The 15,732-nt window shown below is 36.5% G+C and overlaps 3 protein-coding genes across 3 annotated transcripts; all 3 read left to right on the forward strand.

Annotated features, from left to right (window-relative positions):
• The first annotated feature begins 199 nt into the window (after window positions 1-199).
• Window positions 200-8,197, forward strand: LOC147534192 (mannan endo-1,4-beta-mannosidase 4-like). Its single transcript, XM_086650105.1, has 4 exons — window positions 200-835; window positions 6,475-6,852; window positions 6,965-7,162; window positions 7,427-8,197. Exons 1-4 carry the CDS (start codon window positions 308-310, stop codon window positions 8,096-8,098), a joined length of 1,776 nt encoding a protein of 591 aa, XP_086506231.1. The 5' UTR covers window positions 200-307; the 3' UTR covers window positions 8,099-8,197.
• Window positions 8,198-9,696: 1,499 nt separating this feature from the next.
• Window positions 9,697-11,573, forward strand: LOC147534193 (mannan endo-1,4-beta-mannosidase 4-like). The gene is made up of 3 exons (XM_086648646.1): window positions 9,697-10,146; window positions 10,509-10,706; window positions 10,799-11,573. Exons 1-3 carry the CDS (start codon window positions 9,757-9,759, stop codon window positions 11,471-11,473), a joined length of 1,263 nt encoding a protein of 420 aa, XP_086504772.1. The 5' UTR covers window positions 9,697-9,756; the 3' UTR covers window positions 11,474-11,573.
• Window positions 11,574-13,088: 1,515 nt separating this feature from the next.
• Window positions 13,089-14,850, forward strand: LOC147534194 (mannan endo-1,4-beta-mannosidase 4-like). Its single transcript, XM_086649100.1, has 3 exons — window positions 13,089-13,525; window positions 13,626-13,823; window positions 14,098-14,850. The coding sequence occupies exons 1-3, from the start codon at window positions 13,151-13,153 to the stop codon at window positions 14,767-14,769; spliced, it is 1,245 nt and encodes a 414-aa protein (XP_086505226.1). The 5' UTR covers window positions 13,089-13,150; the 3' UTR covers window positions 14,770-14,850.
• Window positions 14,851-15,732: the final 882 nt, after the last annotated feature.

A 15,732-nucleotide genomic window follows, 5' to 3' on the forward strand; every position in this document is an offset into this window, starting at 1 on the left:
AAGGAAATTGGAGAATCTCTGCTGCTTCTCCTATCTTTGCCTCCTCCCAAAGTATTAACTCATTAAATATCCATCTTCTCACAACCCCTAAAAAGCTAGGGCAAAAGAAAAAGAAAAGAACAATGTTCTCCAGGTCACAACTCAGTCACCACTATTTCATAATAAAAAAGCATCTGCATTTTATGCTTTAAGATAAACTTTGCAGCATAAATTCCCTATCAAAATTCTTACTTAAAGATTTTATGTGCCCATTTCTTGAATTGAAATAAGCCATGCCTACCAATCTTCTTCATCCCAAAGCCATCGAATGCTGCCTGAAGGTTGCTGCCATCCGTGGGAAAGTCTACGGAACAGGGCAATAGTCGTATCCCTGTTCTTAAGTGTAGTCCTTGGTGTTGTGGTTGTTATGAGGTGTGCGTTGGTTTTGGAGGTTTTGAAGTTCTTCTTTCCGCTCTTAATCTCCACAGGAGTATCTGTCACGGCCGTCTATGAGTTCATATTGTCCGGAGGGAATCATCACGCAGAAGGACTAGCCCAAATTACAGATGGTACTAATGTAGAAACGGGAGGGGAGGCTGGAGATCAATTTACTTTCTTTGTGGATGATGCTTCTGTTAAAGTCAGCTTTGTTCCACTCGAAGATAGTCGTCCAGACAGATACATGAGTCTGAAAGTGAAGGTGCTTGTCATACAATCTGATGAGAAGAAGGGTTTGGAGAGATTAGTGCAGAACAATATTAGTATTGGTTGCGAAGATACCTCATCAACCCAAGTACATTATTTTGCTGAGGGTATGTGGAATTGGTATATTGGAAATGATTTCTTAGAGATGAAATAAAATCATTTCCTACTTCCCAAGTTCAACCAAGGAATTCGATAAAGAGGATTGAAGTGCTTGGTTCAGTCTTGAAAGCCAAACTCTAGAGGAGGAGGAGGAGAAGAGTAAGGTTTAAGATGTTCAATTGCTCATCATATGTTGCTAAATTGTTTTCAAATGTTATGTGAAGGTTCTTAGACGGAGACATATGGAGTTCGAAATTATATTGTATCCTTCCAACTTAAAATGCTACATGAAAGTTTTTTTTTAGTGTGAAACCACAGTTCCGTTTAAATATTTATGCTTCTTGAAATATTTTTCTTGCAACCAGTAGAAAATTACGACAATACTTAAAATGCTGAAGACTAGAAAAAAAAATGACCCGTCATTGCTAGTGACCCATTCCAACATTTCTCTAGCGACTAAAAGAATAATTGGACAGGGAGAAAAACCCCTTAAAAAATAAAGGTAAAAAGTGAAAAGTGAAAAGTGAAAAGAAATTATAAAACGTTAAATTTGACTAATATAATTATGGTCTTGAAGGCTAAATTAGAACAATGGACAAATAGGGAAGCCTAGTTTTCTTGTTGTGTCACAAATTGAAGATCAAACATTATTAAGTCTCTGCTTCATGCATGAAGCCTTACTTTAACTCATTTCGTTCTTTTTCTAGTTCGAATCGCATAACAATTTAGTCTTTACAGATGAAGATCGCAAGAAAACATTTGTAATTTGTATACTTCACATAGATCTTAGTAGTTCATTTGACAAAAGAATATTAGATCTATCTCTAAAGACCAAGACTAAATTGTCAACACTTGGTTGCTGGTTTAAATTTATCTTTAACAAGCGCTTTTTGTTTTTCATTAATATAAATAAGCGAAGTCACTTTCGATCCACCTGAACAAAATCGAAAATGAGAATGTTGGTTTTGGTGTACTTGTAGACTGATGCTACCAGTCATAACTATACGAGAGGTAAGGGGGGGTATGAAAATGTGGGTGGGTTTTGAATAATTAATAGAACATGAAAATGGGGGAGACAAGTTAAAAGGGTTTAAGTGATCACATTTCATGGCAGTTAGGATGATGCCATACACCCCCAAAACCTTGAATCACTTTCACATGTTTATGATAGTTTAGAAACTACTTCATTTCTCACTCTTTTTTTTTTGTAACAATAAAATGTTTACTGTTTATTATTTTTTGAGAATTCGACTACGATCCCACAATTTCATAGACTTAAGAGGGGTGTCCAACCGTTACACCAAAGAATAGTAGACAATAAAATGTTTACTGTTGAAGACATAGTAAGAAGTCTATTTGCATGTACTAATACAAGAAAACAAACTCAAAAAAAAAAAACTCAACGAGCCAAACCATATAGCAAAAAATTGTTATAGTACTGAAATCTATGACTTTTTTTTTTACAACTTCAGTTTTCGAACTTTGATATTTCTAGAGGGATATATGTACATATAACCACTCAACTAAAGTGAATTTTATAATGAGATGTATAATTACACATCAAAGTAGCTGACTCAAGGTTCACGCATTGCCTCTCCTACACAGACTTCTCGAATGTAGAAGTTAGAACTCGTTTATTACGGCTACTATTCTAGTATAATAGTCATGAGAGACATGACCAAGTCTCTAATTTTGTTATTTCATATATATATATTTTTTTTGTACATATAGTGAGAAATGAAAGGATTTAAGAGATTCAAACACTTGTCTTGGCCTTCTTTTTTACTTCAAAGAAATAAAAAACTAATTCGTAACGTAAAGGTAGAAAAGATTAAAGTGCATGAATTTAGGGTTTGTTACGAATTACCCAATCAGGTGTTTAGTTATGAATCTGTAGTTATGATGTAGGGACCCACATGGAAGTTGGTTAAGAATGACGTGTTCAGGCCATAACTGAAGCATCTTTTTCCAACAAACACTCAGATGACCGAACGCCAACTATCGAACCTCAAATTTCACTACTTGCCACTAGATTTGGCGGTGGATCGTGTCAGATCGGATCCAACTCATCCAATCAACTTGTTTTTCGAGCATTCTCTAGAAGTGTATATGTCAACATTTATTCAAGTGGTAATTTTATTTTGTCAAATTTTAAGTCTAAGGGATGAATCTTTTGAATCAAATAGATTTAAAATATATTTTAGTTAAACAAATTCACACGAATCAGCATCTTACATCAAACAAAATAAATAATTCAAAATTCGAGTGAGACAATTCAGATTACGAGTCAAATATCAAATCCAAATCAAACAAACACCAAATACTACTTTAGCTAAAGTACTATATTTATTGATCGGCTCGCATAAGGTTAAAATGTTTTTGTTACAAGTGTCCCGTTTTAAGACAGGAATAAAACACGATCACATCCATTGAGCTTGTTAGAATAATATATGTAATAGTTAGGGGTTGTTTAGTAATTTGCCCTTTTAAGGGCCTTTTAGTCTTTTATCATTAGTATATATTTGTTAAGTTGTAACCCTAGTTTAATAAGAATGAGATTCATAGCCTCCACAATGTTTCTCCTCTTCCTTCTTCTCTATGATTATTGTTATTGATTTTCAACATGGTATCAGAGCCTTTTGAAGATTTAAAAAGAGGTTTGGTATATGTGGTTTTGGATTTAAGATAAGGTGGTTTTATTTTGGCTCATCAAAGACAAAGAAACCAAGAGGGTTTTATGGTAGTCTGGTTTGGAGGAGTTGTTTCTGTTTTAGTGTCTGAAAGGTTGTTTGGCTCGGTGGGTAGTTTAGCAAAGAATTTTGGGCGTCTTTGGAAGAGGCGGTTTTGAAAGGGGGATTTCCTTGGGCGGTTTTGAAATAGGCGGTTTGAGGACTTTGTGGGTTGTTTTGGAAGCACTGGTCTGGAGTTGGTTGTTGGAGAATACGGGTCCTGTTTTGGTAGTTTCCGAGAATTGGATTTGTTGGTAGCTTGAAAATTTGATTTGTTGGCTGTTTTAGAAAATGGTGAAGGCAATTTGAGAGCTGGAATGAAAGTTGGTTTGGTGGTTTTTGGAAAGGGTAGTTTGCAAAGTTTGGAAATGAGTAGTAGTTTTGATTTAGTTTGGTATTGAAGGTTGGGTGGTTTAAGGAGGTAAGTACAAGAAGGTGGTTTTTTTGATAGATTGGAGAAAGTTGTTAGATTGGATTTGGCTGATTTTTGGGTTAAAAAAAAAAAAAGGTTGGCGAATGGCGTTTTTGGATTGGAAGATTTAGGGGGAAGTGGTATACCTGGGTTGTTTTGGATTTTGAAAGAAGATGGCTGATTTGGTTGGGTGGTTTTAGTTTGGCTAAAACAAGGTATTCAAATTTATTGGCCGTATTTGTTTATTTAGGCAGTTTAGCTGTTTAGGCGGTTTGCGATTTGTTGGCAGTTTAGAAGAAGGTGGTTTATAGTGGTTGGATTTGTGGGTTATTTTGGATTTTCTCGGGTTGTTTTGAAGAATTGGTATTTGAAGGTTGGTTTAAGAGACTTGTATTTTAAGGGTGGTTTGGTAAATCTGGTTTTGGGAAGAGCCAGTGTTTGAACAAGGGTGGTATTTGGACATGGGGTTGTTTGGTTGGAGTGCTAGCTGGAAAATCATTTTCTTCATTGGACCGTTTGGCTTCCGCAGGAAATTAATTTTTTCATTGCAGATCTGGTATTGTTACTTCCCACTTCTTCTTCGTATTTCTTTAGCTAGTTTGTTTGGTATTGTTTTGATCTTTGGTGTAAAAAAAAAAGGTGGTTGGTTTGCTTAGTTTCGTGTCTTCATGGGATTTTTGAATGTAAAAGAAGGTGGAACGGTAATATTAGTGGCTTCGGCGGTTTAAAATTGTTGGCGGTATTAAAATTGAATGGTTTAGGAGGTATTGAATGGTAGTTTTGGCTGAGATTTGATTTAAGTGGTTTTTCGATAAGGTGGTTTTGGAACTTGGAGGAGGTGGTGTTAGAAATTTGAAAGTGGTTTTTGGATTTGTCATTGATCTTATTGGTAGTGAATGTGTTGGCGGTTTTGATTTGCATTTGAATATTGGCAGTATTGCATTTGGATTCTGAGTAGTATGACATTTGAATTTTGAGCAGTACTGCATTTGAATGTTGGCAGTATTGCATTTGGATGGTGGGCAGTATTGCATTTGAATGTTGGCAATATTGCATTTGCATCTTCTTCCTCCTCCTTTGGACAATATTGCATTTGAATCTTCTTCCTCCTCTTTTGGGCAATATTGCATTTGCATCTTCTTCTCCTCTTTGGGCAATATTGCATTTGAATCTTCTTCCTCCTCGTTTGGGCAATATTGCATTTGCATCTTCTCCTCCTCTTTGAGAAATATTGCATTTGGATCTTATTCCTCCTCTTTTGGGTAATATTGTATTTGCATCTTCTTCCTCTTCTTCTCCTTTTGCAGTTTAGCAGTATTGGATTTTGGTTTGCAGTATTGGATATTGGATTTTGGTTGGCAACATCGGATTTTGGATTTTGGTTGGTAGTATCGGATATTGGATTTTGGTGGGCAATATTGGATTTTCGATTTTGGTTGCAAGTATTGGATTTTGGTTTAGCGATTTTGTAGTAATTTGCAGTATTTGGTTTAGCAGTGACTTGTTCACCAAGTCACACTCGGTTCCACTCTTTCGTTGTTTAGTTAGCAAACTCTCGATACTTTTCAAAATCGCATCGTGAGTTTGAGGGAGGGTGTTAGAATAATATATGTAATAGTTAGGAGTTGTTTAGTAATTTGCCCTTTTAAGGGCCTTTTAGTCTTTTATCATTAGTATATATTTGTTAAGTTGTAACCCTAGTTTAACAAGAATGAGATTCATAGCCTCCACAATGTTTCTCCTCTTCCTTCTTCTCTATGATTATTGTTATTGATTTTCAACAGAGCTAACAAACCTACAACTATAATGTCATGTATTTTAGATATATCATTCACTTAGGTAGAGTGATATTTGACATTTGATTCAAGAACTTAATTGCGTCAAGTTAGAATCTTAGAGTTCGTTACTTCTATACTTGTCTGGCTTGACATGTTTGACTGGGTCGATTTTAAGCACGTTTGAGTAAGACATAAAATAAGATTAAATTAAAAATCAAATATCTGAAATAACTTTAAATGACTAATATGTTCTAGTCAGACTCAAACAATCAAAAACGGCTCCATCTTCTAAAAAAAAATTTGGTAACCAGACATTATAGCTTCATAGTATATGAATAATCATTTCAAGTCTGAGAGGGTGGGGCAGGGGCAGAAATCCGGGATGAATGGTAATAATTAACAACTGACCAAACAACCCTCATGATCCACTCCATAAATTCATCTCCTTACTATTCCTTCTTTTCCCAACAATTACATCATCATCATCCCTTTAACATGCATTCATTCATTTCTCCCCACCTTCTTCCACTCATCTCAAAGGAAACAGAAACCCTATCACCTTAATCTATCTCATGTCTCTGACAGATCTACTAACAATAATTCGGTGGTCATTATCTCTATAATTACCACCTTTCCCTCTATATAAACCATTACAAGCTACACCTTATTGAAACCATCACAACTCAACATTTCAAAACACACACACACACACTATCTATCTCTCTATCTTTATCCATCTAAAACTTCTCACTGGCTAGATCTACACAAGTAGAGTGCATTAGTCCATTCAAAGATGGGTATGAATAACTTTGTATTGTTAATTTTATCACTGTTAGTAGTGGTATTATTATACCCACAACAGGGAAATTGCCAGTCGGCTTATTGTCCAGGCCGACTGAGTTTCATTAGGACAAGGGGAACACATTTTGTAGCAGAGGGGAATGGTGGGAGGCCATTGTACTTTAATGGGTTCAACTCATATTGGTTGATGTATATGGCATCTGATCCCTCACAGAGAGAAAAGGTCACCACCACACTCCAACAAGCTTCAAAGTCTGGCATGAATCTTGTTAGAACTTGGGCTTTTAGTGATGGTAGTGACAAGCCTTTACAGTCTTCCCCTGGCTCTTATAATGAGGACATGTTCAAGGTACATATATACATATCTTACTCTATATATATAATTGAGATTGATTTTGAGTAGTACTGATCATATAAGGGATGCATGCGATGCATGCATTATTTCGATTGTGGATATGCAGGGTTTGGATTTTGTGATATCGGAAGCGAGAAGAAATGGGATATATTTGATATTAAGCTTAGTAAACAACTACGAGAATTTTGGTGGGAGGAAACAATACGTTCAGTGGGCTAGAGACATTGGTGGACAATCCTTGAACTCCGATGATGATTTTTATACTAACTCTGTTGTTAAAAACTACTACAAGAACCATGCTCAGGTATATCAACAACGAATAATTTTATAATTAACAACATATTTACAACAGTTATTTAATAAATTCTAATAGTATGACCCTTATTATTAGCCAAAAGTTCAAAACTTGAAAATCAAATAACAAAACTACTTGAAAAATCATGGCCATCGGAAAAAAAAGAACTCTTGTGTTATGCATGGCTCTTGTTATTCTGTTGTACCAATAATTTTTTTTATATATCAGAAGCGTATAATTACTAACATTAAGTTACATTGACCGATAATGCAGGCAGTGCTTACGAGAGTAAACTCATTTACAGGAGTGGCATACAAAGATGATCCAACCATTTTCGCATGGGAACTCATGAACGAACCTCGTTGTCAATCCGACCTCTCGGGCCGCGTCCTCCAAGACTGGGTGTCAGAGATGGCTGCCCATGTCAAGTCCATAGATAGTAACCATCTACTTGAAGTAGGACTAGAAGGATTTTATGGAGAATCAAATAAGCAAAAGAACCCTGGTTACCAAGTAGGGACAGACTTCATCTCTAACAACCAGATCCCTGGAATAGATTTTACCACCATTCACCTTTACCCAGACCAGTGGCTGCCCAGTTCATCAGAGGAGGCTCAATCTGCTTTTGTAGATCAATGGGTAGAAGCCCATATTGAAGATTCTAACTCGGTCCTCCAGAAGCCAATCTTGATCACTGAGTTTGGCAAGTCTTCAAGAGTATCCGGGTACAACGTGGGCCAAAGAGATGCCTACTTTGGGAAAATGTATGACGCTATTTTCGGGTCTGCAAGGAGTGGAGGCCCATGTGCTGGTGGTCTGTTTTGGCAAGTAATGGCCCAAGGAATGGATGGCTTCAGGGATGGATATGAAGTTATAATGGATGAGGCCCCATCAACAGATGCCCTTATTCTTCAACAATCTCGAAAGCTATCATCTCTTAGCTAGACGAATACTTGTTTTTTTCCTTGCTTCCTTAATAAACAATAGCTACTTACTTATTTACTTTAATTAGGATTTTCGAAATAAAAATATTATATAGAATTACTGTTTTATTCATCTTTACATTTGTTTTAATTCGGTTTAGATTAACAAATATTAATCGCACAATTGGAAAAAAAAAAAAAATTACTAGCGGTATTTTGATAGAATAGACCGTTTTAAATGTCATGGATTTTGACGTTTGATGGGGGGAAGTCCAACTATGAATTAAAATGAAATATCTTCAATTGGCTCTTTCTGTCGGAGGTAAGTTACAAAAATCCTAATTTAAAGAACTGATATCAACAAAAGCGCACTAGTTCAAGGGTTGTTAGGGAGTATTAGGATGAGAAATGTTAAATGACTCGAAAACAGGGGATGACCACAGACCTAATGGTTATGTGGTCAACTCCAATTAGTCAGAACATTATTTTCTCTCTGTGGCCTGACCAATTGGAGACAGCCATATCAGAACATTTTGTATCAGGATATCTAATAGTGCATTGTGTTCGATTAGGGTAGTTGATGTGACACTATATAGTTATGATCTATGGGACCCAGTCTTTGACGTTTTCAGGCGTAATTGAAGTATCCACTTTCCAACAAGAGAACTAATGGGGTGTTTTTTCGACAAAAGAAAAAAGAACTAATGGGGTGTTTGTATAGTTGCAAATTTGGGTATAAAAAAAAAAAACCATGATATGAATTGTTCTCACCAACCTCGAACCAAAAAAAAGACTTGTTAATCCTAAAATCATCCTACAAACTCCATACCATATGTGTTTCGAACCTAAGACTTAGAAGATGGAAACCAGCTTCGTAACCACTACAAATCAAGAGTTCTCTGCAAATTCATGCAAAATAGGGTTGTAAACAGATGTACAAACCTCTACTAGAATATTTTTGTTTCAACAAACACCCGAATGACGCAATATGTGACTCCTCTACCCAAATACTAGTAATAGATAATCTGTTTCTTTACTTTTAGGAATTTTGAACAAATTTTCCCCTTCTAGGGTATGAAATGTGGGAGTCTCAATCGGTTTTGGATGTAATCACAACTGAAGCCATCACCCTTATCAATGCCCACTATTTTCTCTTTGGTTTTTTCTCAAACAATTCCCCTTTCTCAATGAAACAGAATTTCTATAAAAATCAGGGGTGAAGTCTGGAATCTTATGTAAAACATTTTATCAAGGAGTCGAGGTAGTCGCATTATGCAATTTTCGGGAGTGCAATTGTTGGGTGAAGTCCGGTAGGAATTCCAATGTCGGATGCCTGTCTTTTTGGACATGCAGTCATATGTGTTAAAATAATAACCCTAACACAATAATATTCGAAAAACGAAGATAAAATTTCATTGATAAGATGTACAAGTATTTATAGACTTTAAAATGCGAGAAATTGATATAATTGGAAATATAGAAAACGGTAACTTTAATTACAAAGATTGAAAATAATAATTACAGATACAAAACTATCCTAAATATTCTGGAGGACAATATATTTGGCAATCTTAATTTATTCTTGCCAAATATAAACACCATCTTTCTCTCTTTCTATATAAACATTCTATCTCTCTGAGCTATTAGTCTAAAATACTACATTGAATCATTCATTCAAAGATGGTGACAATGAGATGGTTGTTTTACAGAAGCTCTCTAGTATTGTGCTTATCTCTGCTAGTATTGGTACTATCATTATACCCACAACAGGGAGAGTGCCACCAGCAGCAAGAGTCAGCTTATCGTGCTGGTCATGACAGCTTCGTAAGGACAAAGGGGACACATTTCGTAGCAGAGGGGAATGGTGGGAAGCCATTGTACTTTAATGGTTTCAACTCATACTGGTTAATCTACATGGCATCAGATCCATCACAGAGAGACAAAGTCACTACCACTCTCCAACAAGCTTCAAAGTCTGGCATGAATCTTGTTAGAACTTGGGCTTTTAGTGACGGTGGTTACAAGCCTTTACAGTCTTCCCCTGGTTCTTATAATGAGGATATGTTCAAGGTAACTAGATATATACATATATAATCTCACCATACAATATATTATATATGTCAATAGTCCCACATGGACAAAGGGTATTCTTATAACCAATAACGACAATGATAAACAGGCCGAAAAGTCAAGGCTGAAATCAACTGAATTTTAGTACTAGGTCATTTCTTTTAAGTGCCAATAGTTGGACATTCACAAACTAGACTAGGTATCAGAACTAGATCGACACGTTATACGGCTCAGATATGTTATATGTCACTCTAAAAGAGCCATGTGAATGGAGCGTATGAGATCGTAGCACTCATGTTTTTGTGTGCCTACTGAATTGAAATTGAAGACTGGTATTAATTTATTTGATAATGGATATGCAGGGATTGGATTTTGTGATATCTGAAGCGAGAAGGAATCGGATATATTTGATACTGAGCTTAGTAAACAACTACGAGGATATGGGCGGGCGGAAACAATATGTTCAGTGGGCTAGAGACATTGGTGGACAATACTTGAACTCCGATGACGATTTTTATACCAACTCTGTTGTTAAAGGCTACTACAAGAACCATGCCAAGGTATATACTAGTACCGCCTATATATTTCTTAGTTTCATGAATGACTTTGCAACAACCTCCTAATTAGGTTATATTATTGACTGATAATGCAGACGGTTCTTACTAGAATTAACACGATTACAGGAGTGGCATATAAAGACGATCCGACCATTTTGGCATGGGAACTCATGAACGAACCTAGGTGCCAGTCCGACCTCTCAGGCCGTATCCTTCAAGATTGGATATCAGAGATGGCTGCCCATATCAAGTCCATTGACTCGAACCATCTACGTGAAGTGGGACTCGAAGGATTCTATGGAGAAATGAATAAGCAAAAGAACCCCAGGAATTACACATTTGGAACAGACTTCATATCCAACAATCAAGTCCCTGGAATAGATTTTACCACAATTCACCTCTACTCAGACCAGTGGTTGTTGGGCTCATCTGAGGAGGCCCAGTCTGCTTTCGTGGATCAATGGGTAGAAGACCACATCCAAGACTCGGATTCAGTCCTCCAGAAACCGCTCTTGATCGCTGAATTTGGCAAGTCTTCAAGAGCATCCGGGTACAATGTGGCCCAAAGAGACGCTTACTTTGCGAAAATATACAATGCCATCTACGAGAACGCAAGGGGTGGAGGCCCATATGCTGGTGGGCTATTCTGGCAGGTAATGGCCCAAGGGATGGATAGTTTTGGGGATGGGTACGAAGTTATCCTCGGGGCGACCCCGTCCACAGATGAACTTATTCATCAACAGTCTCGGAAGCTATCAACTCTCAGCTAGACTAGTTACATTCTTCCTTAATAGAGAAAGCTTATAAATTATATGTGCTTGCAAAATATATTGGGTAAGTGCAATAAAGAGAAGTACAACTTTTGAGGAACTAGAGCTTTTACAACTGACACACACTAGTTGATATAACTCAACTTGAGGTTACAAGTATATTACCCTTCTCTCTTATGATCCTAAATTAGTGAAGTGTTGAGAATGGAAAAACTTGAGATGAGAATGGAAGAATTACGATATGGTTAGGGCATAGAAAAACTTAAAAAGAGAAAAGAAAAATATTTAACTAGCACGTTTATAATGTCGTAAATATTTTAGATTAAAGAGTCTATAATGAACCAAAATATCTAACTAACCTTAAAAAGATCGTGGCAATTAGGTCATCCCGTTTAATTACCAACTAATTTGAGTTAAAAGTTCACAAATTGGACATGGTATCAGCAGGGCCAGGTCTGGAGACCAAGCAAGCAAAACCTCAATTCGGACCTAGTGTCAACCGACAAGAGGATTTTGTAGAGAAGAATAAGGTCCCTCGATTTTTTCGCATCTTTATAAAAATTTACCAAACCACCCATGAGGTAGAATGCAAGTTAGAGAGTCCAAACAACTCAAGTGTGAGAGATGCTAATCGTTCAATACGCATCTATGATACGTTTAATATTTTATATTTTAGTTGATTATCTTATAATTAAATACAATTGCGAAAGTTCAAATTATTGAATGTTGATACAATTTTTTTTAGGAAATTTTTTTTTTGAAGTACCACTACTATGAACCCAAAATCATGTTCTCTTTATTTATCTTCTCAGAGAATTATGACTTACCAGTCCTTTCGTCGTACAAGTTTTAAATTTTCGTTTTCTATTCGAGAGGAAAAAAAAAATCCTACCAAGCTACTGATCAATTCAGTAGCTTGGTCTCGACTTGGTTCGGTCAAGCTAAGCCATTGTATTGAAGATTCGGCTAAGAGTTAACTTGAGCTCTTCCCGAACCCGAGCCATTCTCTGACTAACTCAGTCAGGACGTAAAGGACTCCGAATACACAAAATAAATTCTTGTGAAATGATTCAATGAAGGGGGACCAAATTTTCAGGTCTGGCTCCTGGCCTCAAAAATTTCAAGAACCATCCTAGTACCCTAGGTATCAAAACCCAACAACTATGTAACAAAATGACTAAATAGGAAAGAAGAGAGGTGTATATATGGTGGGCTTTACCAAAGAAAGTAAAAGTAAAAGTAAAAGTAAAAGTATTTGACATTTGATTCAAGAATTTAATTGGGCAGGTTAATTTGACTCATTCATATACTATGAATTAGCTGATTTTATGTCTGATTACCAAGTTAGAATGTTAGATTTCATAACTTGTATACTTGGTTGGCTTGGCATGTTTGACTCAGCTGATTTTAAGCACGTTTGAGTAAGACATAAAATAAGACTAATAAATCAAATACTATTTGAAATATAACCCTTAAATGAATACTAATGTGCTCTAGTCAGACTCAAACAATGATAAACTGCTCTCATTAATTATCTCTACAATTACCACCTTTCAACCCTATCCCCCACCCCTTCCCTATATATACCAACCATTAGAAGCTACAACTTAAAACCATCACAACTTCTCATCTCAACACACACACACACAAATTATCCATTCAAAGATATTGGTGGCTATGACCATGAGAAAGCTATTTTACAATAACTTTCTAGTACTGTTAATTTTATCATTGTTAGTAGTGGTATTATTATACCCACAACAGGGAAACTGCCAGTCGGCTTATCGTCCAGGCCGACTGAGTTTCATTAAGACAAGGGGAACACATTTTGTAGCAGAGGGGAATGGTGGGAGGCCATTGTACTTTAATGGGTTCAACTCATATTGGTTGATGTATATGGCATCTGATCCCTCACAGAGAGATAAGGTCACCACCACTCTCCAACAAGCTTCAAAGTCTGGCATGAATCTTGTTAGAACTTGGGCTTTTAGTGATGGTAGTGACAAGCCTTTACAGTCTTCCCCTGGCTCTTATAATGAGGACATGTTCAAGGTACATATACATATCTTACTATATACATACAAATATACATATTGATTATGAATAGCACTGATAAGGCAATGCATGCTTTGTTTTCACTGTGGATATGCAGGGTTTGGATTTTGTGATATCGGAAGCGAGAAGAAATGGGATATATTTGATATTGAGCTTAGTAAACAACTATGAGAGTTTTGGTGGGAGGAAACAATACGTTCAGTGGGCTAGAGACATTGGTGGACAATCCTTGAACTCCGATGATGATTTTTATACTAATTCCGTTGTTAAAGGCTACTACAAGAACCATGCTCAGGTATATCAGATGTGAATAATTTTATTGATCGTAACAAAATTACAGCAGTTATTTGATAAATTTTAATAGTATCACCTTTGTTATTACCAAAAAGTTTAAAACTTAAAAAAAACAAATAACAAAACTACTTCAAAAATCGTGTCCTTCGTAAGAAAGAAAAAAAGCTCTTATATCACGCGTGGTTCTTGTTATTTTGTGGTACCAATAGTTTTTTTTTTTTATCAGAAGTGTATGTATAATTACTGACATTAAGTTATATTGACTGATAATGCAGGTAGTGCTTACGAGAGTCAACTCATTTACAGGAGTGGCATATAAAGATGATCCAACCATTTTCGCATGGGAACTCGTGAACGAACCTCGTTGTCAATCTGACCTCTCGGGCCAGATCCTCCAAGACTGGATATCAGAGATGGCTGCCCATGTCAAGTCCATAGACAGTAACCATCTACTTGAAGTAGGACTTGAAGGATTTTATGGAGAATCAAATAAGCAAAAGAACCCTGGTTACCAAGTGGGGACAGACTTCATCTCTAACAACCAGGTCCCTGGAATTGATTTTACCACCATTCACCTTTACCCAGACCAGTGGCTGCCCAGTTCATCAGAGGAGGCCCAATCTGCTTTTGTAGATCAATGGGTAGAAGCCCATATTGAAGATTCTAACTCGGTCCTCCAGAAGCCAATCTTGATCACTGAGTTTGGCAAGTCTTCAAGACCATCTGGGTATAACGTAGCCCAAAGAGACTCCTACTTTGGGAAAATGTACGACATTATATCTGGGTCTGCAAGGAATGGAGGCCCATGTGCTGGTGGGCTGTTTTGGCAAGTAATGGCCCAAGGAATGGATGGCTTCAGGGATGGGTATGAAGTTATAATGAGTGAGTCCCCGTCCACGGATGCTCTTATTCTTCAACAATCGCGAAAGCTATCATCTCTCAGTTAGACAGATACTTATTTTTTTTATTTGCTTCCTTGATAAAACATTTAGCTACTTCTTTACTTTAATTAGGATTTTCGAATAAAGATATCATATAGGAGTATAGGACTACTTGTTTTATTATTTTTTTATTTGTTTTAATTCGGGTGGAGAATAGCTAATATAAATTACTTCATGCATTAGTTGAGATAACTGCCAAATCGAATTTACATGTCAGTATTGGTTAAAAGGTGTTTCCATTGCAGATAATTCCAACTTTCTTCCTCGACAATTCTATATTAATCGAACAATTGGAAAAAAGAAAAACCACTTACTAGCATTATTTTGATAACATAGTCAGTATTAAGTGTCATGGTTTTTTTAAGGTTGATGGGGGCAAGTCCAACTGTGAATTAAGATGAAATATCTTCAACAAAAGTGCACTAGTTCAAGGGTTGTTAGGGAGTATCAAGATGAGAAATTCTAAACGCCCCCAAAATAGGGGCTGACCACATACCGAATGGTGATGTGGTCGTCTCCAATTAGTCAAACAATTTTTCTCTCCTCCCTGGCCTGACCAATTGAGTCGACTACATCACTCTTTGGCCTATGGTCAGACCCCGATTTTTGGGCCATTTAGCATTTTTGTATTAGGATATCCAGTTGCGCATTGTGTTTGGTCACTACGGGTGATGTGACAGTACGTAGTTATGGTATGTCAGACCTAGTCTTGACGTTTTATGGCGTAATTGAAGAATCCTCTTTTCAACAAGAAAACTAATGGGGTGTTTGTATAGTTTCAAATTTGGATATCATAAAACAACCATGGGATGAATTGTTCTCTCCAACCTCCAACCAAGAAAAAGACTAATTAATCCTAAAATCATCCTACAAACTCCATACAATATGTGTTTCAAACCTAAGACTTAAAAGATGGAAACTAATTCCGTAACCACTCTTAATCAAGAGTTGTCTACAAATTCATGCAAA

This window comes from Eschscholzia californica, unplaced genomic scaffold (genome assembly GCF_041429995.1).
Source record: "Eschscholzia californica isolate CP2 unplaced genomic scaffold, dmEscCali1.0.p SCAF_6, whole genome shotgun sequence".
Classification (NCBI taxonomy): Eukaryota; Viridiplantae; Streptophyta; class Magnoliopsida; order Ranunculales; family Papaveraceae; genus Eschscholzia; species Eschscholzia californica.